This window comes from Bradysia coprophila (genome assembly GCF_014529535.1).
Source record: "Bradysia coprophila strain Holo2 chromosome X unlocalized genomic scaffold, BU_Bcop_v1 contig_130, whole genome shotgun sequence".
Classification (NCBI taxonomy): Eukaryota; Metazoa; Arthropoda; class Insecta; order Diptera; family Sciaridae; genus Bradysia; species Bradysia coprophila.
Genome location: NW_023503296.1, coordinates 179293 through 198272, shown reverse-complemented (window position 1 = coordinate 198272; position 18980 = coordinate 179293). Strand labels below are relative to the sequence as shown.

The following is an 18980-nucleotide window of genomic DNA, read 5'->3' as shown; positions in this document are numbered from 1 at the left end:
AAAAATTAAATTTCCTACTTTTTTTCCCAAGGTCAACACAACGTTTTTCACAACAAAGACTGTTGAAGTTTTATCTTGTAGTGGCAGTACACATCATCGTGTGCCTAAAAGATCATTTATCACCGAGTTGCATACAACATTTGTTCTCAAAAAAGACAATTGAAGTTTCGTCACTGGGTTGAGAGAATAGTTATTTTCTCGCCTGCGCTGTGAAAAAATGTTTTAATGATTGCGTTGACAAAACTCGTGTTTTCTCTTCTCTCCGCATTTGAGACGAGAAAATAAAAATGAATATTTTCCCATCATCACAAATTGTTGCAATTTCGTTGCCGGCATAAAAATGGTGTTGAGGAATTTCGCGCCGCGTCATTCACAATAGCCCACAAAGTGACATTTTCCTTATACAAAATATGTCATTTTGTCAATTATTGTGAATGACGCGGCTCAAAATTCCTAGCAGCCATAAAAATGTTAAGCTTTAACAGTCGGTCGTAAGCAATTCGATTTTAGCTTTAGTTACACACAGCGACACGAAAGAGATCTAATTCAAATGTTTCGTTTGGTATACTGTCAGATTTGACAGTAATAACTTAAAGAAATTTGAAGTAGGTCTTGTTCGCGTCGCTATCTCTCTTTCAATATCCGTTTCGTGCAGGGAGCGAGAGTGAATGTTTCTAATGCTTAATTTCCTCTTACCAAAAAAGTACTCAGTGTGAGAGTCAAAATTGCATTTTTTTCAATTTTTGCTTTGTTTATTTGACAGCTTACTCTCTCACAGAATAATTTTTTGCTCTTTGGACCACTAAGTCCCAAACTAAAATTAGGCTGAACTATACATTTAACAAAATAAAATTACTGAACTCGATACTCCCGCTGTGTAATCAGAAGAGTGCTTCCTTTACTATTTACAATTGGAAATTTTGTTAATTTTAGAATTTTAATTTATTTTTTTTTCGTGTTTTTACAAATTTATTAAATTAAATATTTTAAGTTAAATAAGGAGTTACATTATTTTAAAATAATAAAAATCATAATTAAAAATATTTATAAATTACATATCACTTTTTGTAGTTAGGTTTTCATTCATTTATTTTTTTACTTTTTCATATACTTCCGCGCTTTGATCATCAAATTTACTTTTAATTTCTAATTTTTTATTTTAAATTTTTGTTTTCAAATTTAATTTTTTTCTCGATTTAGTTTCCGCATTTTATTATGGTCACTGGCCGACATGTTGAATATCTCTTTTGTCATCGTCGTTTTCTTTTCTTCGATGTTTTGTTTCTTTCTTTTAGTTTTTGAAAAAAGTTCACTAAATTTTAAACGTTAAAAAAAGAAAATAATTTAATTTAATTTAAAAAAATTTGTTTTGTCCTACTTAAAACTAGTTAATTGCTTTAATACCTATAAAAGTCCATTAAATCGTACAAAAAAACTTAATAAGTCAAAAAAAAAATTAATTAATTAAAATTGGCATACAGTTATTCCTACGTCTGATATATCCAATCCGATGGTAATAAATAGTCTTTGATTGTATATAATGTTTTGGCGTACCAGTGTACACCATTCTGTATGGACGCTGTTTTCGCCGATGTTTTGCCATCATCGACAATATAATGTTTGACTAAATTATAAGCTCTGACTGGCATAAAGCTCCAATGAGCTATTGATTGACTATCGACTAGAGCATAGCATGATGCTGTAATTGAATTTACAATAATTGTTCCTTCGCGCGTCAACGGTGCATAGACACCTTTGCTCATCACCGACGACACTTTGGTGACGCGTCGCGGTTCCAGTGTACCATTTATGTTCACCAGCACGAAATCGTCCTCTTCGACCTGTTCAGCGAATATGAATTTCGTTTGATTCAACGATGTCTTCCATACCATCAGCAAGTGGGCAGGAGTTACGGACACCGTTGCACCGCCATCGGTGGCTATTTTGACGAACTCTCTGGTTTCGTGTTCGTTCCGATCCAAAAACATTAGCACTTCACTGTACACAGCATTGCCTTGTTTGTCCATGCTGAGCACCTTTTCGCCAACAGTAAGTTCATCAAGACGTTTCACGTCACCGGTTGATGTTGTTACAGTACTGTTGCCAGTGAAACAACCACTGGAATGTGATGATTGGGATGAGTCTGGAAGAAAATAAAATTGATTTCGGTTAGAAACGGTTTCACGTTACAAGTTACAAGGGTCTGACTGCTTAAATAAGAACAAAAGAAAAAAAAAACTGTAATTGGTCTCGACATACTCTCAATCGATGTTACATTTTAGGTGCACAACACGGTACGCTCTATAAATATTTTATCACTCCGGAAAAGATTTTCAATATGATTGGTATTTATATGGCTGGATATATTATAAATGTACAATGGTCATACGGTCGACATATAATAATATGCGCGCATGATATATACCGTGTGTACCGAATGCGAGCACATTTATATGTGCAATTTCACATTTTTCTTTTTTTTTCATTTGCGTGCCTTCAAAATGCGAAAATTATGGTTGTAAAGATTGATTGAAAAATTGTTTTGTTACCTGGGAGGCTATTGATTTTTTGGTTTGAAAAATTTGCCATGGATGTTGAAAATGAAATTACATTTGGATCCGCATACCTTTAACATCAAATGATTTATCGCTCTTCGTTTGATATGTTTAAAATTTTGATCACAAATTAGCTGGGATGGAGAATGTGTGCCGTTTGAGATTTAAGGGTTGACGTAAAGGCGGACGTATTAAAAAGACTAAAGAGTTGTATCAATATCATCAATTGATAAAACATCAAGTCAATACACATTTTACTCACTAAGCCTCCGGTAAATGAGCCATTATTTCATTGACATGAACGTAAAAACTCATTTACCGGAGGCTTAGTATATAATAGTACATTACGTCCGAGGTTCCAAGTTTTTATTTTGACGAGTGGGGATGCAGTGCTTTACGTGCTTCTGGTCGGTAAAAGCGAAAAATATACTCGAAAAATGTACTCGAAAAATTGCATTTACCGATCAAAAGCAAGTAAAATAACTTACGTCCTTGTTTGAAACTTTGTACTTTGCGTTGCGTGGTTGCAGCTCGAGCCCAAGGTGACACACTTGACAAAATAGAAAGTTCCAATGTCAGCAAGTGTAAATTATTTCGGGCATGATCTTAGGTCTGTGCATGCCCTCTGATCGGAACACAGACTTGAGACTCGGAACTTGAATTTAATTAATTTGTGGTACTTCTGCGAATAACCAAAGTAATTGAAGCAACGGTCACTCTACATAGAATTTCAAAAGAAGCGAAAAATATTTTCGATTTATTTGGAACGAAGAACCGAGCATCATCGAATGATGCATTTTTCCATAAGACACATTCATTTTAGGGTTCCATTTTTCTGACATATTTGTTACAATGATTTTTATCGCCCAGATAGGATTCATTTAAACTGCAATGGATGCCAAAAAAATATATATATTTCGGCATGCCTATTCCATCTATGTATTTTGTATTTACAGTCTTTTTTTATGCCTTCCTTCCTATTCAACCAATGAACTTACGTTTAATAACATAAGAAAATGACGTTCGATTTGAACCAATTGAAAACCGATTTCTGTAGGTATGATCCAAAAAGAAACCATTCTTCTTTTCTTCTTCTTTTTTATATATAATAAATTCAAACCTTTTCTTTTCAATATATCATTTTGTGAGGGCAATATTGTATTGTATGTGGTTCCTTGATGCGTTTCTTTATCTCTCTTTGTGTATAGTACCATTTTACCGCCAACAATTACGGTCAAAAAAATGAGTTCCTGTCTTTCAATACGAAAAATACCGAACATAATGTACAGAATGATGAATAGATTTTACCGCAGAAGAAGATCATTTTGCGTAAAAAAAAGATTTTGCAACCTTTATATAAGAAACGAAATTTTTTGGGTCTTTCATTCGATTCGAGCAAGAACTAATACTTGGTCTACACAAAGATCCCTGTACATTTTGTGGATTTTCACCATCACCAATAAAAAGACATATAATCTAGTACTTCTCTTGTTGAACATAAAGTTATAATTCGAAAACTTTTACTTCATTAGTTTAAGCTAACGTTTTGCTATCGTTGATTTTGGTTATCTCTATCTCTCTCTCTCTCGAGAACATGTCATCCGGTCTTCTTCCCTGAATGATTCTTTGAAACAGTGCTAATTATAATCGTGCACCGCTTGACCTATCATATCAAAAGTAGAGCAGTTACGATGTGCAATGAAATAATTTTTAATGATGAAAAGAGCATATTTTCAGAAATAAATAGTCATTTAAAAAACAACGGATAAAGAGATGAAAAGTCGAATTTTTCTGTGATGCCGAAGTCGAGGTCAATAAACACACATAAATTTAACTAGTCTCTTTTATCCCAAGTTTTGTAATGGATTTTTATGTAAGGACCTTCGAAAGTTGATGGAAATCGAAAGAAAAAACGATTTTTGACTCGCAAGCATGTAAAGCACAAAATTTCAACCGAACAACATCGAGCATGAACCAGTAAAATTATGATCCAACATGACTGGTTTCAATTAAACAAAATTCTATACACTCTGAAACCCACACTTTTTCGCATATTTAAGTAAAGTTAAAACATTTTAATATTTCAATCCTTCCCATCGTTTTGGTTACAGCAAAATTTGTTATTCAGGTAAGACAGCAAGTAATGCCTTCTTTGTGCAAAAAAAAAATCAAATAAATAATAAATGGGCAAACAAAGTAAAACAGATGAAGAATCACAAGATTATCCTTTAGCCAGATATTTCTTCTTGACTTATTTACATTTGACGGAAACTCCCATGTTTATTTAAAAAAAAAATTATAATTTTTCATATAATAAAATAACATTCTCGGATATTGTTATTTGCCAGCTTAAGTCTTACCTCATCAAAAGAACTTAAAAAAAAGAAGAAAAAACGGCGCGCATTACAAGAAAAAAAGATTTGCATTATGTGGAAAAAGTAAATGAAATTTTAATTTACTAAATTAGATTAACCTGGTAATCTTATCTCTTCTTCATTTTTTTTCTCTCGTTCAAGGTTCGGTACTTGTGAAGACTTTTATTTGAAAAATGTATTCGAGTTCTTAAGAACTATCCCAACATAACGGGTAAGTCAGTTAGGATTTGGGTGTATTAAGATTTTGTTATGATTTATTGCCAATTTTCAAATTTGTCTAACCGAGAAAAGATAGATGTCGGGATGTAGGTAAGAATTGCTTTAATTTTCTTTGGACATGTAATCTATACACCTAACAATCGAAATTTAAAAAAAAGAGAAGTTTGGGAATGAAACGATATTTACCGACATTTTCCATACCCTATGCAAGCGTAACAGATAGGACGATTCGACTATGGTAAAGGTGGTTTTGTTTTTCAGGATCAGTTACATTTATTCAGAGAATTAATTGGATTAATAACGAATGTACCAATGTACGGTTCCACTGAAATAATCATTTTCAACGCTCCGTTAACCCAAGTTCAAATCAATAATACGCCAAACAGAGTGGTAAAGGTGAAGTCAATGCAAATATATTTATGAGAACCATGAACTAGCACCGAGTCAACGAATTGACCCTTTCGAATGCGTTAACTTGAAATCGTCTTTGCAATATGAAAATCATACCGCCAAATAATAATAAAAAAATCTCGTAAATAACATACCTATGCGAGATAAACGGTTTCATTTCATCACCAACAAGATGAAAAAAAAGTGACTCCAATTTGCAAAGAGCCTGCAGGGATTTCAGGCAAATTGAAAATTTCGTGTTAGCCTTTAATTAAATTCTCCGTGACGGAACCGTTTTCATATTCATACACGTTAAAAGTCACTGCGAAACGAAACACATATGACTGATGGCTACAGTATTTTATGTATATACGTTCAACATTAAACAATATAAAGAATATAATACCGAACGTAACGTGTTCTAATAGATGATTGATATAACGAGGCGAAAGCATTTTTTTTTGTTGCAATGAAACAACGAAAATTCATTTTTGCAACGGACAACTAAAATATGCGCAATTTTGCCATCATTTGTGCAACATCGTTCTATTGTCGCATCTTCCAGGCCGTGAGTAGACGGCCTGCCAAAAGGCTCAGCGGGTGATGCAGCCGAATCAAGAGACCCGAAAAGTTGAAACTTTTAAACAATAATTGTAACCGAAAAGCCCCATATGGGAAGTGCGGGCATAGACGTGAGTAAAGTATCTCCGTACCAAGCTAGAAGTCGGGAAGAAGTCATTGTGTTCAAATAAGAAAAGTATTTCTTATTCGCTGTGCGCTTAAGCTTTTATTTTTCTATCTCCATCTCTCTGTCAATGCCGACCGAAATGCTCGTCATTGGCATTAGAACAACACTTTACCGAAAAAGAAAACCTGTGTGTTTGTTACACACTCGGACAATAAATGACAAATTTTCAGTTTTGTTGTAATGCATCACCTACGGACCGAGGCGGAAGACCCCACAACGCTTTGTCCGAAAGAGAAAAATAGATAGAATGCTGGAAAGCTGAACAATGTAATCAAATAGGGATACCAACCGAGCGTTTTGGAAAACAAGAACCATTTACAATAGAAAACATCAATAAATCAATCTAGTACTGTTGTTTAACCACCACAGCAAGGCGCCGCGGCACTTTTCATCATTTTATTTATTTCGATTTTTTTTTTCGAAAATATTTTGTTTTAGTTTTGCGCTAAAAAAATCCGAATGGAGTATCAAGTAAGAATGCCCGCAGGTAACATATTACATTGAAGAGACCTCAAAAAATAAAAGAAAAGAAAAGATAACACACATTATAATGGGGACAATCCCACAAAAGACAAGTAACACACAAAAAAAAGATAAATTTTATTCAAGGATTATTATAATAAATGTGTAGAAGCGCACACGCATACACATTTGATTCAAATGATACATGAATGTTGTGACCATTTAACTTCATATTGCGATAAGATCTTTCTTGATTTTTTTTCTCTCTGTATTTTGTGGTCATTAAACGGTTTTCCAAGTTATATGTCACCAAAGGCATTCATTTATATGGAATTTATTAGGTAGAGAAAAAAATGAACAGATTTTTTTTTGTTGGTTTCTTTGGTTTCGTCCACACAGAAAAAGATATTGGAATTAAAATACGAAACTGGAAAAATAAATGTAAACTTTTTGTCGACACTAATTTTTAATTTAGAAGATAAGATAAATTCTTGCATTAATTTTTATGGTAGCGCATTAAAATTTTGTTGAATAATTTAGTAGCTTAAACAACAACAACAACAACAAAAAACAAGCCGAGCGACAGTATCACCGCGAAAAATAAAGAAAAATATTGATGCAATCGTAATGTATAGATGTTGATTAAAGAATCTACACTTTCGTGAATGTGAAAGTGGTGATAAGTCATTCATTCGGTGTGACATGATGAACACCGTTTAACACGGTCTTTTGCGCAGATCACTCTGGACCAGGTCTAGTGAAAGATTTGTACAAGAAGTTATGTGGGATTTACTATGATCAGGTCTTATTTTTGGGAATTTAGATCCTAAAAAATTCCCAAAAATTGTAAAAAAAATTTCAGAAGAATTCAGAATAAATTCTACAGAAAATGTCAGAATTTTTTAGGAATTCTTCAGAAATCCAAAAATTAAGCCTTGAAGATGATGGAGAGGCAGAAAATGAGTTGTATTAGTAAATAACGGGGTTTCGAGTAACAATTGCAGAATGACTTTAAAGTAATAACTACTGATTTCTCACGTACTGTCTCTGATATCCCATTTTATCCGAATCTATGGAACTTGATACTCTTTCCAAGCCATTCATTTCATCAGTTCATTCATTCGAAGAGTTCAGCCTATTAGGAACGGATAATCATCTGTTGTAGACAAAGACTATGACTACCAGTTATGACTGGTTTTCTTATATGTAACAAAAATAAATGTTAAAACAAATGAAGTAGTAGACACAAGTTGACACCTTCATCATATGAAGTAATAGATTTAAAGATTATATAGCAGCACACTAGCCGACTCTGAATATTTTAATAAAATCCGAGAGAGCTGCATATATTATTATTAATTTCTACTTACAGTTTGAGAATAAAAAGAGCTGGAAGTTTCAATTAATATCCACGTTGCTCTACATACCCATAAGTACGTAACGTAATTTGGTTCAGCATGTGGAATGAATAGGATGGGAGAGAACAAGATTATAATTTTTTGATAGGGTCCCATTCACAAGTCCATACAGAATGGCCTATTGCCATTGAAAATACGTGAGGAAAAAACCTTGTCTCTCATTCCGCAAGAAATATGGTCGCGAACAAGCTTTCCAACAAAAAATAAACAACGAATAAAAAGTGAAAAGCGTGATGAAGTGAGCGCAATATAATTTTCAATAATAAAATATCGCATGATGGGAATAACCTTCTACACATTTTATAATTACCTAGCATGTAACCAACACCTTTTTCTCAATCAAAAAAAAAAAATAGTTAAACGAAGGAACATTGTAAAGATGTGTATCACATCTTATATACCATCCATATATACGAGATTCATAGTTCCTAAAAATTCTTTTTACACATTCCCTCAAAATAAAATGCATGAAGTGTATTTCATCTTCTTCTTGTTTTTTTTTTGTTCTTCATTTTTAATTCATTTACAGCGTAAAGAAGGCATCTTATGCATACACTGGATATATGTATCGAAGAACATTCATACCTATTTAATAACAACGAATGAAAAATAACCATTTCAAAATAACACAAAAAGAACACAGGCGGAACCAGCATGTTTTGACGTGTTTAGGCTGAGCCTGTCAAATTAAACTAATTGATGATACGACACCCAAAGTGATTCTCATGACCGTGTGTATCAAAACTGGTTTTGTGTTTCGTTTAATTTTTAAAGAATCTTTTTAATGTTTCAGTAAGTTTTAATGTTTCCTTTTCTTAAATATTATTAAAATAACAAAACAAAAAACAAAATATTTTTTGTATTAATATTTCGAAACACAAAAATTGCAAATTTCTCTTTCTACATACTCGCACAGCGTAATAAATCCAGGAAATTATGATTTATGAAGAACGAATTTTATGCATAGTAGTAAATCTGATTGATTATTGTCAATTAATCCGATATTATTTGTTTTGTTGACTAAGCAGACAACTAGGATGTTTTAGCTGATATCTCATTTCTCTGGCACTGCTGCGTAGGTTTCTTATGATGACACAACATGACATTACCAACAAATCATCTTTGACACTTATAGTGATTGAATCATAATATTTTCTACGAATAGGATTCGGCACTGTTTTGCACATGCAAAAACTACCTGTCATTCTCCGTTTCTCCGATGTCATTTTAGACGGCAAATGAGAGAAGGGAGATAACAGCTTAGATAAGAAAGTAGCACCTTCTATATATGCAAATATAGACTAAAATCGCTTTAAGAAAAGTTAGCAAACGAAAAATAGTTAAACTAAACATTTTAGCTTGAAAGGATTCATTTCCTTCTATTTGCCTTCATTTCCGCACCAATTCAAAAATTTACTTTCATTTTCGTTTTTTGCTTATGATTCAGCAAATGTGCACATGTACAAAATAACTTTCTAGAGATGGAATGAGATCCAGTATTTTTACTTGAGGCAGATATTTGTATATCGTTGACAAAGGATTTTCAAAAAGAAAATCATCTGAGGAATTTCTACGATTTAAACGGTCTATCATTACCGTTTTTCCTGGATTTTTATCAAATTTCAAGGATTTTCTATTTATTTACTTTTGTTTTGAGGATTTTCTGGAATTTCCCAGAACTTTTCAGTTTTTAAAAATATTTTCTTCGATTTTGAGAATTTTCTAGTTTTCAAAATTTGTCAAAGGCCATTTCTTGACAAAGGGTTTTCTAGTTTATTCGCCCATCGTATTTTTGAACTGCATTATAAAAATGCAAAGCATCGAAAAGTGCATCTTTCACAACAAAACAGTGGCAGAGAAACCATTCGCAATTGTTTTTTTTACTAATCTGCGCTGCGTTGCTTTATTATTCATCTTGTTATTCATGCTTCCTTCGAATACCTGCGTTTGATCCAAAGAACACTTAAATCACGCAAATTATGTGCAATCTATCTTTATAACAATATTGATGGCATATATTTACGTTCGAACTCAACGTGAAGTGATTTCAAAATTTATCATTGAAAAGGAAATTGCATCCGTAATTGATGGTACCGTTGTCGTAAAAGCAAACTCGAATGCCCATTGTTTACATAGGTTGTAATTTATTTTTATTCTATGAATGGGAAGCGAAAAAAAAACCAAAAAAAAACTTGTTCCCTAAAACTGCATCCATATCTTTGTAATACGGGGATGTCATAAACTCATCACACCAGCAATTATTGTCCTTAGTATTTATTCTTGTTGTTTATTTTCGTCTAAGGATGAACTTTAGTGGAGTGAGAGGAAAAAAAAGAAAAGAAAAAACGAAGGTGAGATGTGAGGTGTTAATTGAACAGGAAATGACAACGAAGAGCGTATTTTCTGTACCGTATCCGGCTATATGCGAATCATAAATCGATAAAACGTGGTTAAAATAACACTTTGCACTTATTTTTTTACAATTTTGTAAAAATAATAGTAAAACACCTTAAGCTGTTAGGTCTACTAGGTTGTATAAATACATTCACGTCGCACAAGCATACCTTTTTTCGGAAATCAATGAGTATTGTTTTCCTTTCTGTTTTATGTTCAATTCTCACTTCTCTCATGCTTATTGTGAGTGTCCAGTACCTGCGTACTAACCGAGACCGTCTGTTTCGAAGGATTGGATAATTAAATTATATCGAGTCGCATCAAAACGCTGACAAAAAAGAATCTCACCTATTTTGGGTAACTTTATTTGTTAAAGTCACTTCTCTGCATACAAAAACTTATTAATGTGATTTAAAATAGGGCTACAGTTGGCGAATTAAAAAACAAATTTTTGAGCATCATTGCATATTCGCAGTGCCACTCAAATTTTTCGCAATAATCAATTAAATTTTACCCAAAAAAAACCTATGCCTGGCACACACAAGTATTTCAGTCAGTCGGTAATAAAGAGGTGTTGTTGTTATGAAACGCATATATATTTATGGCCATTTAATTTAATTATTTTCCATAAAACATTTTTTATATATGGAACGAATTCAGCAACATTTTCAATTATGCTTTGACTATAATAAAAGCGGGCTTTCTCTCTGCGGAAGACTGAAAGAATGAATTAGAGTTTTCTGAACGTGAACATTCTTACATTGTTTGGCACAAGAGAATGTGATGAGAACACAGTTCAAAAATGTGAAGGCTCACGTAGTATGTATACAATAAGTGGATGAATATTAAACTGCCGCATACGATAGTTCGTTAACGAAGCCAATTATAAAATACCTATAGGTGTTGACTTGATTTGACTGTCTAGTTAACCTCTTGTAAAATTAATAATCGCCATCACAGTTGTTGCTGCCATGCAGAACGGTTTCGTCGCTACATCAATGTGCACACGTATTGCTAGAGTCAAAATATCAGTACCCGAAAACGGATCAAACAAAAACCATTTCCACATATTATTTCCTTGCAACCATCAACCAGCACGAGTTTGCTTTACATCTGAATCATAGCCAATATTGGCACTTGCGTTGTAGAAAAGGCACACCGGAGTGCATAAAAAAAAATAAACTCAATTTAAATTGCTTAGATAAGGATATTATAAACTGACTGTAAGCAAATAAGTTGGTTCTGAATTGAATGAATGAATGTACGATCAGTCGCACCATTGCCATAGATGTTAATTTTATCAAATAATATAAAATGTTTCTCGGTAACAATAATAATAAAACAAACGACTACATTGCCTGTATATAATATGTTGCCGATTGCACTACGAGGCCGATTTTTTTTGTATCGAATTTTCATTCAGAAATTTTCTGGAGACTTATTTAAAAGCTTTTAATAATGACGTCCACATTTGTGGTGGTGAGAGGTATAGCGCAAAGAATTTTTTTTGTTTTTCAATTCAATGATTGTGTTGGTTAATTTCATGTTTGTTATATTACACAATTAGGTAGAGAAATTTCAGCAAGAATTTTCTTCAGCTGTTATTTACCACGTGCGTGTATAGCAGCTTCAACCGTATAAACAAGTATAAACAGTTTTGATTCTATGTATGGATCAGCTGAAAAACAGTTGAGACAAATTTATGCTGGAATTTCACTGCCCTCTGACTGAATCATATGAACAATAGTAAATACTTTTCTTCTGTTTTTGGTAAGCCTGTAAGACTACGCAGAATAAAGCGAATCCAGTTCAATAATCAAGTTTCAGGAATTATCTATTTAAGAGGAGTCCAAACTTTCCAACTTGGAACTAACCTGATTCCTATAAACCGCGAACAGAGAGAGAGGCGATCGTGGAACAAAGATTAATATTAAGCAATACTTTCCCAAATGACACCAGTCTCTCTCTTTCACTTATAAACGTATGAATTTGCCCAAGAAAACCTGGTTGAACCTGAACCCGAAAGTTTTATTTCACGTTTGGTAACTGTAGGTCAGGTTCAGGCAAATTTCCATGCTGATCTGAATCTGAAATGATTAAACCTGATTCAAATCAGGTCAAACTAATCGGAGCCTTAGTCAACAGAGCGGTGTAACGTTAAGACTTTATCTGAGACGTTAGGAACTAAAAAAATGCACAACGCTACCTCTGAATTATCAAAAATATTCCGGACGCTTATAAGCAATTTACATGTTCCGACAACGAATATTTTCCAAAATAGCTAATTGTGAGCCATGAAAATCGTTGAGAACATTTATTGTCCGATTCGACCGAAAAACACTCGAACCGCCTTTTTTAACAAAAAGGGTGACTCTATGTTCCCATTGTAAATGTGCATTTCGTATACACAATGTCTATACGAATGGATACCATATCATAATTTACAGCATGCAACATGCAACACAAATCAAATAAATTTAAATTGAAAATCACGATACCCATAATACATATAAAAAAAATGTAAAAATTTAGCTTCTTATCTTTCCTTTCAAATAATCCACTTAAATAATGCCCTGTAGGACTTAATAACATTAGTGGTAATATAATTCTTGTTAAATTTTCGCACCAAATCAATGAACCTACACTCTCTGGCTTTGAATATATATATTCATTATCATTTTCGTCGTCATACGCGATGATGATATATATGATGATGATGATGATGACGACGACAACGTATGTACACTGACGTTACCGATACACACAATATGGTATAGGAAAATTCATTCACAAAAATGTGATTCAGGTATAAACAACAATCATGCGACAAATGAGAACTCTGTATAAAATCGTGCATTTAGAGAAAATTGAAATTCAATATTATTCACAGAATTTTTTTTTACTCTCTCGTTCATATCAATTGTGTAATACAATAGCTTAACATCCAACCAACAGGTAATATGTTAAGCGAATGTGGTACGAGACTATTGATATTCTTGTGTTTAGTTATCGATCCCTAAGTAGATATACATACACATATATTGTGTCTGCTCACTTGTTACTTTATCAGAAAACTGGAATTGAAAACCACACCAATGTTTTTGTACCGTCGATTGACGAAAACAAAACAACAAAAAAAAACATTTCTTTGGGTAAAAAATTCGACTTTGGAAAAGAGTCCAAAATAAATTTCTTATACGAAATTTAATGTTCATCACTTTTAAATGGTGTAGATGGTGTACTATAGTGGAAAAAAAAAGTGATTCAATTGTATGGCGAAAAAGATAGTCGTCAAACTTCATTTTATACACATTATTTAAGTGCTCGCACTAAAAATCGGCTATACGTCGTCGATATATATACATATGCATTTAACACTCCTCTTGCCAATATATAAATATACGCAGAGCCATTCGGTTGCAGCATTATTTTTTTTATATATATAGTGGCGTGAGACGTGAAACGATTTCGAATTTGCAATGAAAATTAAATTAAAAATCTTTGTTACGAACGAAATTACGGTAAGCTTGAGAATTAACAAGTTTCTTGTTAGCAACACATTTTTTTTTAATTCTTATGTTTTAAATCATGGTACGAGCATATATATCAAACACAACATGGAATCATCGCCTTTGCGATTTAAAAAAAAAAAATCGAAATAAGAAAATTGCATCACGAACTGAAAAGGTCATTTTGTCAGTTATTAAGTATCTGAATTATGGATGGGTAGAGACTTTTCGGAACAAAAACAAAATGGTATGTCGCCTGGAATATTTTCTATTTTTTCTTTGGCTAGTTCCAGAAAAATTTCAAAAACTCTTGAAAATATCAAAATCACGAAATAATCGCATCTGACAGACACCTTCTACAGACACTGTATAAAATTGGCCCAAGTTCTTACCTGATTTCACCGAACAGTGTACATGCGCCCGACTTTCATAATACACCCAGTCGAATCCAGCCTCTACCGCTAACCGTGCCAGCATTCCGTTTTTCCCTCGATCTCGATCTGATGTCGTTATGTCCACTGCTCTGCCTTCATAATGCAACGAATCGATCCCGTGATGACCATCTTCGTCCCAGCCCTCAGTAACACGTAAATGAACACCCGGCCATGTATTCATCACCGACACGGATAAGGTATTTAGCTTTTCTTTGCAACGCTAAAATGGAAACGAACAAAACAAAAAATGAATTATTTTCTTGATGTATCAACTGTGTTGTGCGGCTGTTCTATCTCCCTCACGGTTACACGAGATACAAACATTAAGTCAAATAATTTTAAATTAATTGCACTAATCTGTCAACATGTCACTTATGATCTGATAAAATTATGTCTGTGTTACTACCATAAAAAGTAGTGGTATATTATCGTTATTAATGTGGTACAAGAACGATTAGATGTAAAATGTAAATTACCCATTACACATTGCGATTATTGTGCATTTGGATGCTGTTTAATATTACAGAAAATTATCGCTAATTTCTATAATCAAAGAGTTCAACGTTTGTTAGATTTAATCACATTAAACAAAACGTGTCTAGCTATATGCATGCACTGCCTGTATCACCGGTTGTACGGTAAAATATGTAACTCTCTTATGTAGGTAGGCAAATATTTGGTTTTTGCATAATTTTATTCAGCATGCGGTAACTTGAGATTGGTAAGATGTCCTGCTTGTAAAGAAAAGAACGAACCGCTGATGCATTCATAGCAAGTAAATATTAACGTTTCCCACCCACATGTTCGTTATACACCATCGTATAAATCCCTGTATTTATTTTGTAATTCACAGTGCAGTTAACCGATCAACAGAAACGTAAAAAGTTTTGGTTGAGTAATAATTCTTATTTGAAAACCAGCCGCCAATAACCAAGGATTTCAAATAACTCATATGGGTTCTGATTGCACAATTTTCGTGCAACAGATCGCTGGAAAGTGGAAGTCACAAAAATGTCACAATGTTTTGAGAAGCTGCCAGCTATCCATTATTGACAACGGGGATCAGAATTGGCGTTTAGGACTGATACTGAAAAATTCTGTTCAAAATGATGGTATTCAAGGTTGCAATTTATCTAGTATATCGAATCGAGTATCCAAAATATGTCGTATAGAATTGACGGACCTTAGAGTGAGGTTGGACCTTCAGATCTGGTATTTGCATTTGCAAGGTTAACGACATGTAGCTCGATAACTCATTTATTCTGAATTAAGCTTTAATGACTCTGGTCAACTGGGCAGCATCTTTAATGATAAAAGATAAATCGGCATCCTTAGTCATAGGGTTATGTGTGCTCCAGAGGGAGAAAGATAACCCACGAGAAGCACGTAGCTAGCGACAATATATTTTCCGTAACGAATCAAGCTCAATTGAAGACGAAACTCCGTTGACAAAGAATTTTCCGGAATAACATTTTTTATGATTTTCAATTATTTTACGAGGGCTTTCTTTCCACATTTTCACCGATTTTAGCCCCGTACGAAGTACAAAGGGGCTTATAGGATTACGATGTCATGTGTAATTGATTGAATTCGAAGCAGACGGTAAGGGCAAAGTGTTTGCCTATGTTCATAGATGACGAATCTGCAATAAAAATGTTGTCTGTCCGTCTGTCCGTCTGTCCGTCACGTCGATATCTTGAGTAAATCAAATCCGATTTCAAAAATTTTTCCCTGAAAGATAGTCGAAATAGTGAGGCTAAGTTCGAAGATGGGTATATTCGGGTCGGCCCTTCGTGAGTTAGGGCCACCTAAGTGATTTAAGGTCTTTTGGTGATATTTATGGCAAAATAAACGATGGAAATGTAAATGACACGGCAAATGATAGGTATTGTCAATACCATTCCAGGAAAAAATCGGGTGAGTGGACCGTGAGTTAGGGCCTTAGAAGTGAAATGCTACAAGGGCCCTATGTGTATTTTACATAGAACTCGAGTAAATTTCATCCGTTTTTCGTAATTTTTGTTTCATTTGGAAGGTAATCAAAGGCCGAATAGAATGTAGTTGAAAAAAAATTTAAATTTGGGTCCTCGGACTGGAGCCGATACTAGGCCCTTCAAAAAAATAAAATTTTTAGGGCGATTTGAAATTTTTGTTTCATTTGAAAGGAACGTCGTACGGGGCTTCGTACACATTACATAATAATTTTACTTTAACTACATTAACCGGCGCAATAGGCTTACGGTCAAAGTAGGGTGACAGACGCACTAGGGTCACGTACGCAATAGATATACGGGTTTGTACGGGGCTCAGTCGCAGCAAACGCTCCGACTGTTCTGATGGCTCGTTTTTTTTAGAATGTCCTTGCATTTTCATGGACTTTTTTTTAGTTTTCCGACGATTTTCTTCGATTTTGAGGGTTTTATGATCAAATGATTTTGTAGCATTCAAAAACCTTCAAACGTTCTGTTAATAAGTGATCCCCACGTTTGTCTGCCTCTCCGACGAAATAAATTTTCCAGCTGACGTAGCTTTAAAAACAACACATTTATAGGTTCGAATGAATGGACAACCAAAAATGCTTTAATGAAGTAATAGATTTTCTAAAAAACGTTTAAACAAATTTATCACAAATTCATTGCGATAATTGATTATTTTTTGATGGTGATACTAGAGTTACACAGATCTTTAATGCGCTTTAGGCTTTTAACAGTTAAACTCAAATTAAACCTCCTCAACTACAAACCAGAGATCAGAAGAACAAAAATTTAATTCATCTACCTATATGTAGCTAGCGTATCCATTAAACAACAACAAAATTATTATTCATCGCCATTCGGTTACACTCTGATTCAATGAAATTATAATTAAATTACACCATTGCACATGATAAAAATTCATTCAGAAAATTTCTTTCATAAAATCTTATTCAAATTTTTTTACTACACATACCTACTACACGTAATAATCGTGTATATAGATGGAATGGATGGTTGGATAGATGCGTACATTAGTGAAAGAATCAAATTACATTCATGTTTTTCCACACCGGTTGAATTGGAAAAGGTGAAATCTTCTTTTGAGTCAGTTTGTAGAGAGACAAAACAAATGTATTCTTAATAAGAGGTTCCTCGAACATCATTCACATATGTTTTATAGTAATTTTTGAATTTTATAAAAGCTTTGATGGTATTTAACGTTATGTTTAACACATAAAGATGAAAATATATAAATAACAAAAAAATAAAAATTAACAAGCAGAAGTGTAAGAAATATTGATGAACATAGAATAGAAGATGACTCCACCTTGATGAATTGTGGGCGTGGTAAAATGTTCGTGTTAAAACATTTTTCTTTAACTCAATGATGCAGGAATAAATTTAACTGATTTTGATATTTCGTTTTTTTTTCGTTAAGTTTTATTAATGATTTAATGGAAGCATAATGTTATCTACGTGAATCTATGAATGCTTCGGATAGACTTTGTGAATGAATTTTGTAATAAATGAAAAAAAAAAAAACAACCAAAATATTTACAGAGAGAAAAAAACTACTTACATCAAGCATGTAAATAGTAGATTACATAGAAATAGTGAGAGATTTGCAGTTCGAGCCGATGGCGGGAGATGCAAACACACAAGGCAAAATATAAACTTCCAAACAATTACGTAAGTTATTTTACGTGTTACGGCATGTTTCATTTTCATTTACATTGCCTAATCACGTAAAGCATTGTACTTACGAGGTTCCAAGTTGTTATTCCCCTTGGGGTCGGTTACTATTACTTACTAAGTCCACGGGAAATGAGTTTTAATGTTCATGTCAATGAAGTAATAACTCTTTTTCCGGGGGCTTAGTAAGTAAACGCTCTTTACAGCGTACACATATTACCAGCATCTTTGCATTCATTAAAAATTACGGATGTAATTCTTCTATTTAAAAAAGAAAAACTTGCAGTCAAGGACCAATTTGTGATGGCTTTCAAATAAACATTTTATGCCAAAATCTTCTTAGAATCGGAACTATTATTTATTTACTTTTTATTTATATTTCTCTTAGTTCCTTTATTGTACTAAAACATTTATTTTGTACACATGAAATATTCTTTTGGGCTACCGTAACATCGATTGCCATTCAATTTGATACGGCGTCTAAATATTTTGAAGGTAACAATGACATATTTTAGGTTCATTTATTTAAAAAAAAAAAACGAAGCAAAGGAGGAGGAAAAATAAAACTCACAAATTTAAAAATTTAACTTATGGGTATAATGTGCAAAGGCATATCGTATAATAGCATTGTAATTCTCGTAAATTGAACGTGGAAGATATATTAGTTTTAAACTGTGAAGTGTGACATTTCTTAGAATAATATTAATAAAATGAACAGATTTTTTTTTCGTTCTGTGATTATATGTGTCAAAGAGTGGCAATGAATGGTTTTTTTATGAAAAAGGTTAAATTGTGATCCACTAAATGA

At 33.2% G+C, this 18980-nt stretch overlaps 1 protein-coding gene across 1 annotated transcript in view; it reads right to left on the bottom strand.

Moving 5' to 3' along the window:
• Positions 1 to 802: 802 nt before the first annotated feature.
• Positions 803 to 18980, bottom strand: part of LOC119067940 (protein hedgehog) — a 38473-nt gene continuing 20295 nt past the window's right edge. The window contains exons 2-3 of the mRNA XM_037171256.1: positions 14463 to 14724; positions 803 to 2143 (exon numbers count right to left, since the gene is read on the bottom strand). Coding sequence (XP_037027151.1) covers positions 1488 to 2143; positions 14463 to 14724 — 918 coding nt within the window. The 3' untranslated portion in view covers positions 803 to 1487. The remainder of the gene's footprint in view (positions 2144 to 14462; positions 14725 to 18980) is intronic.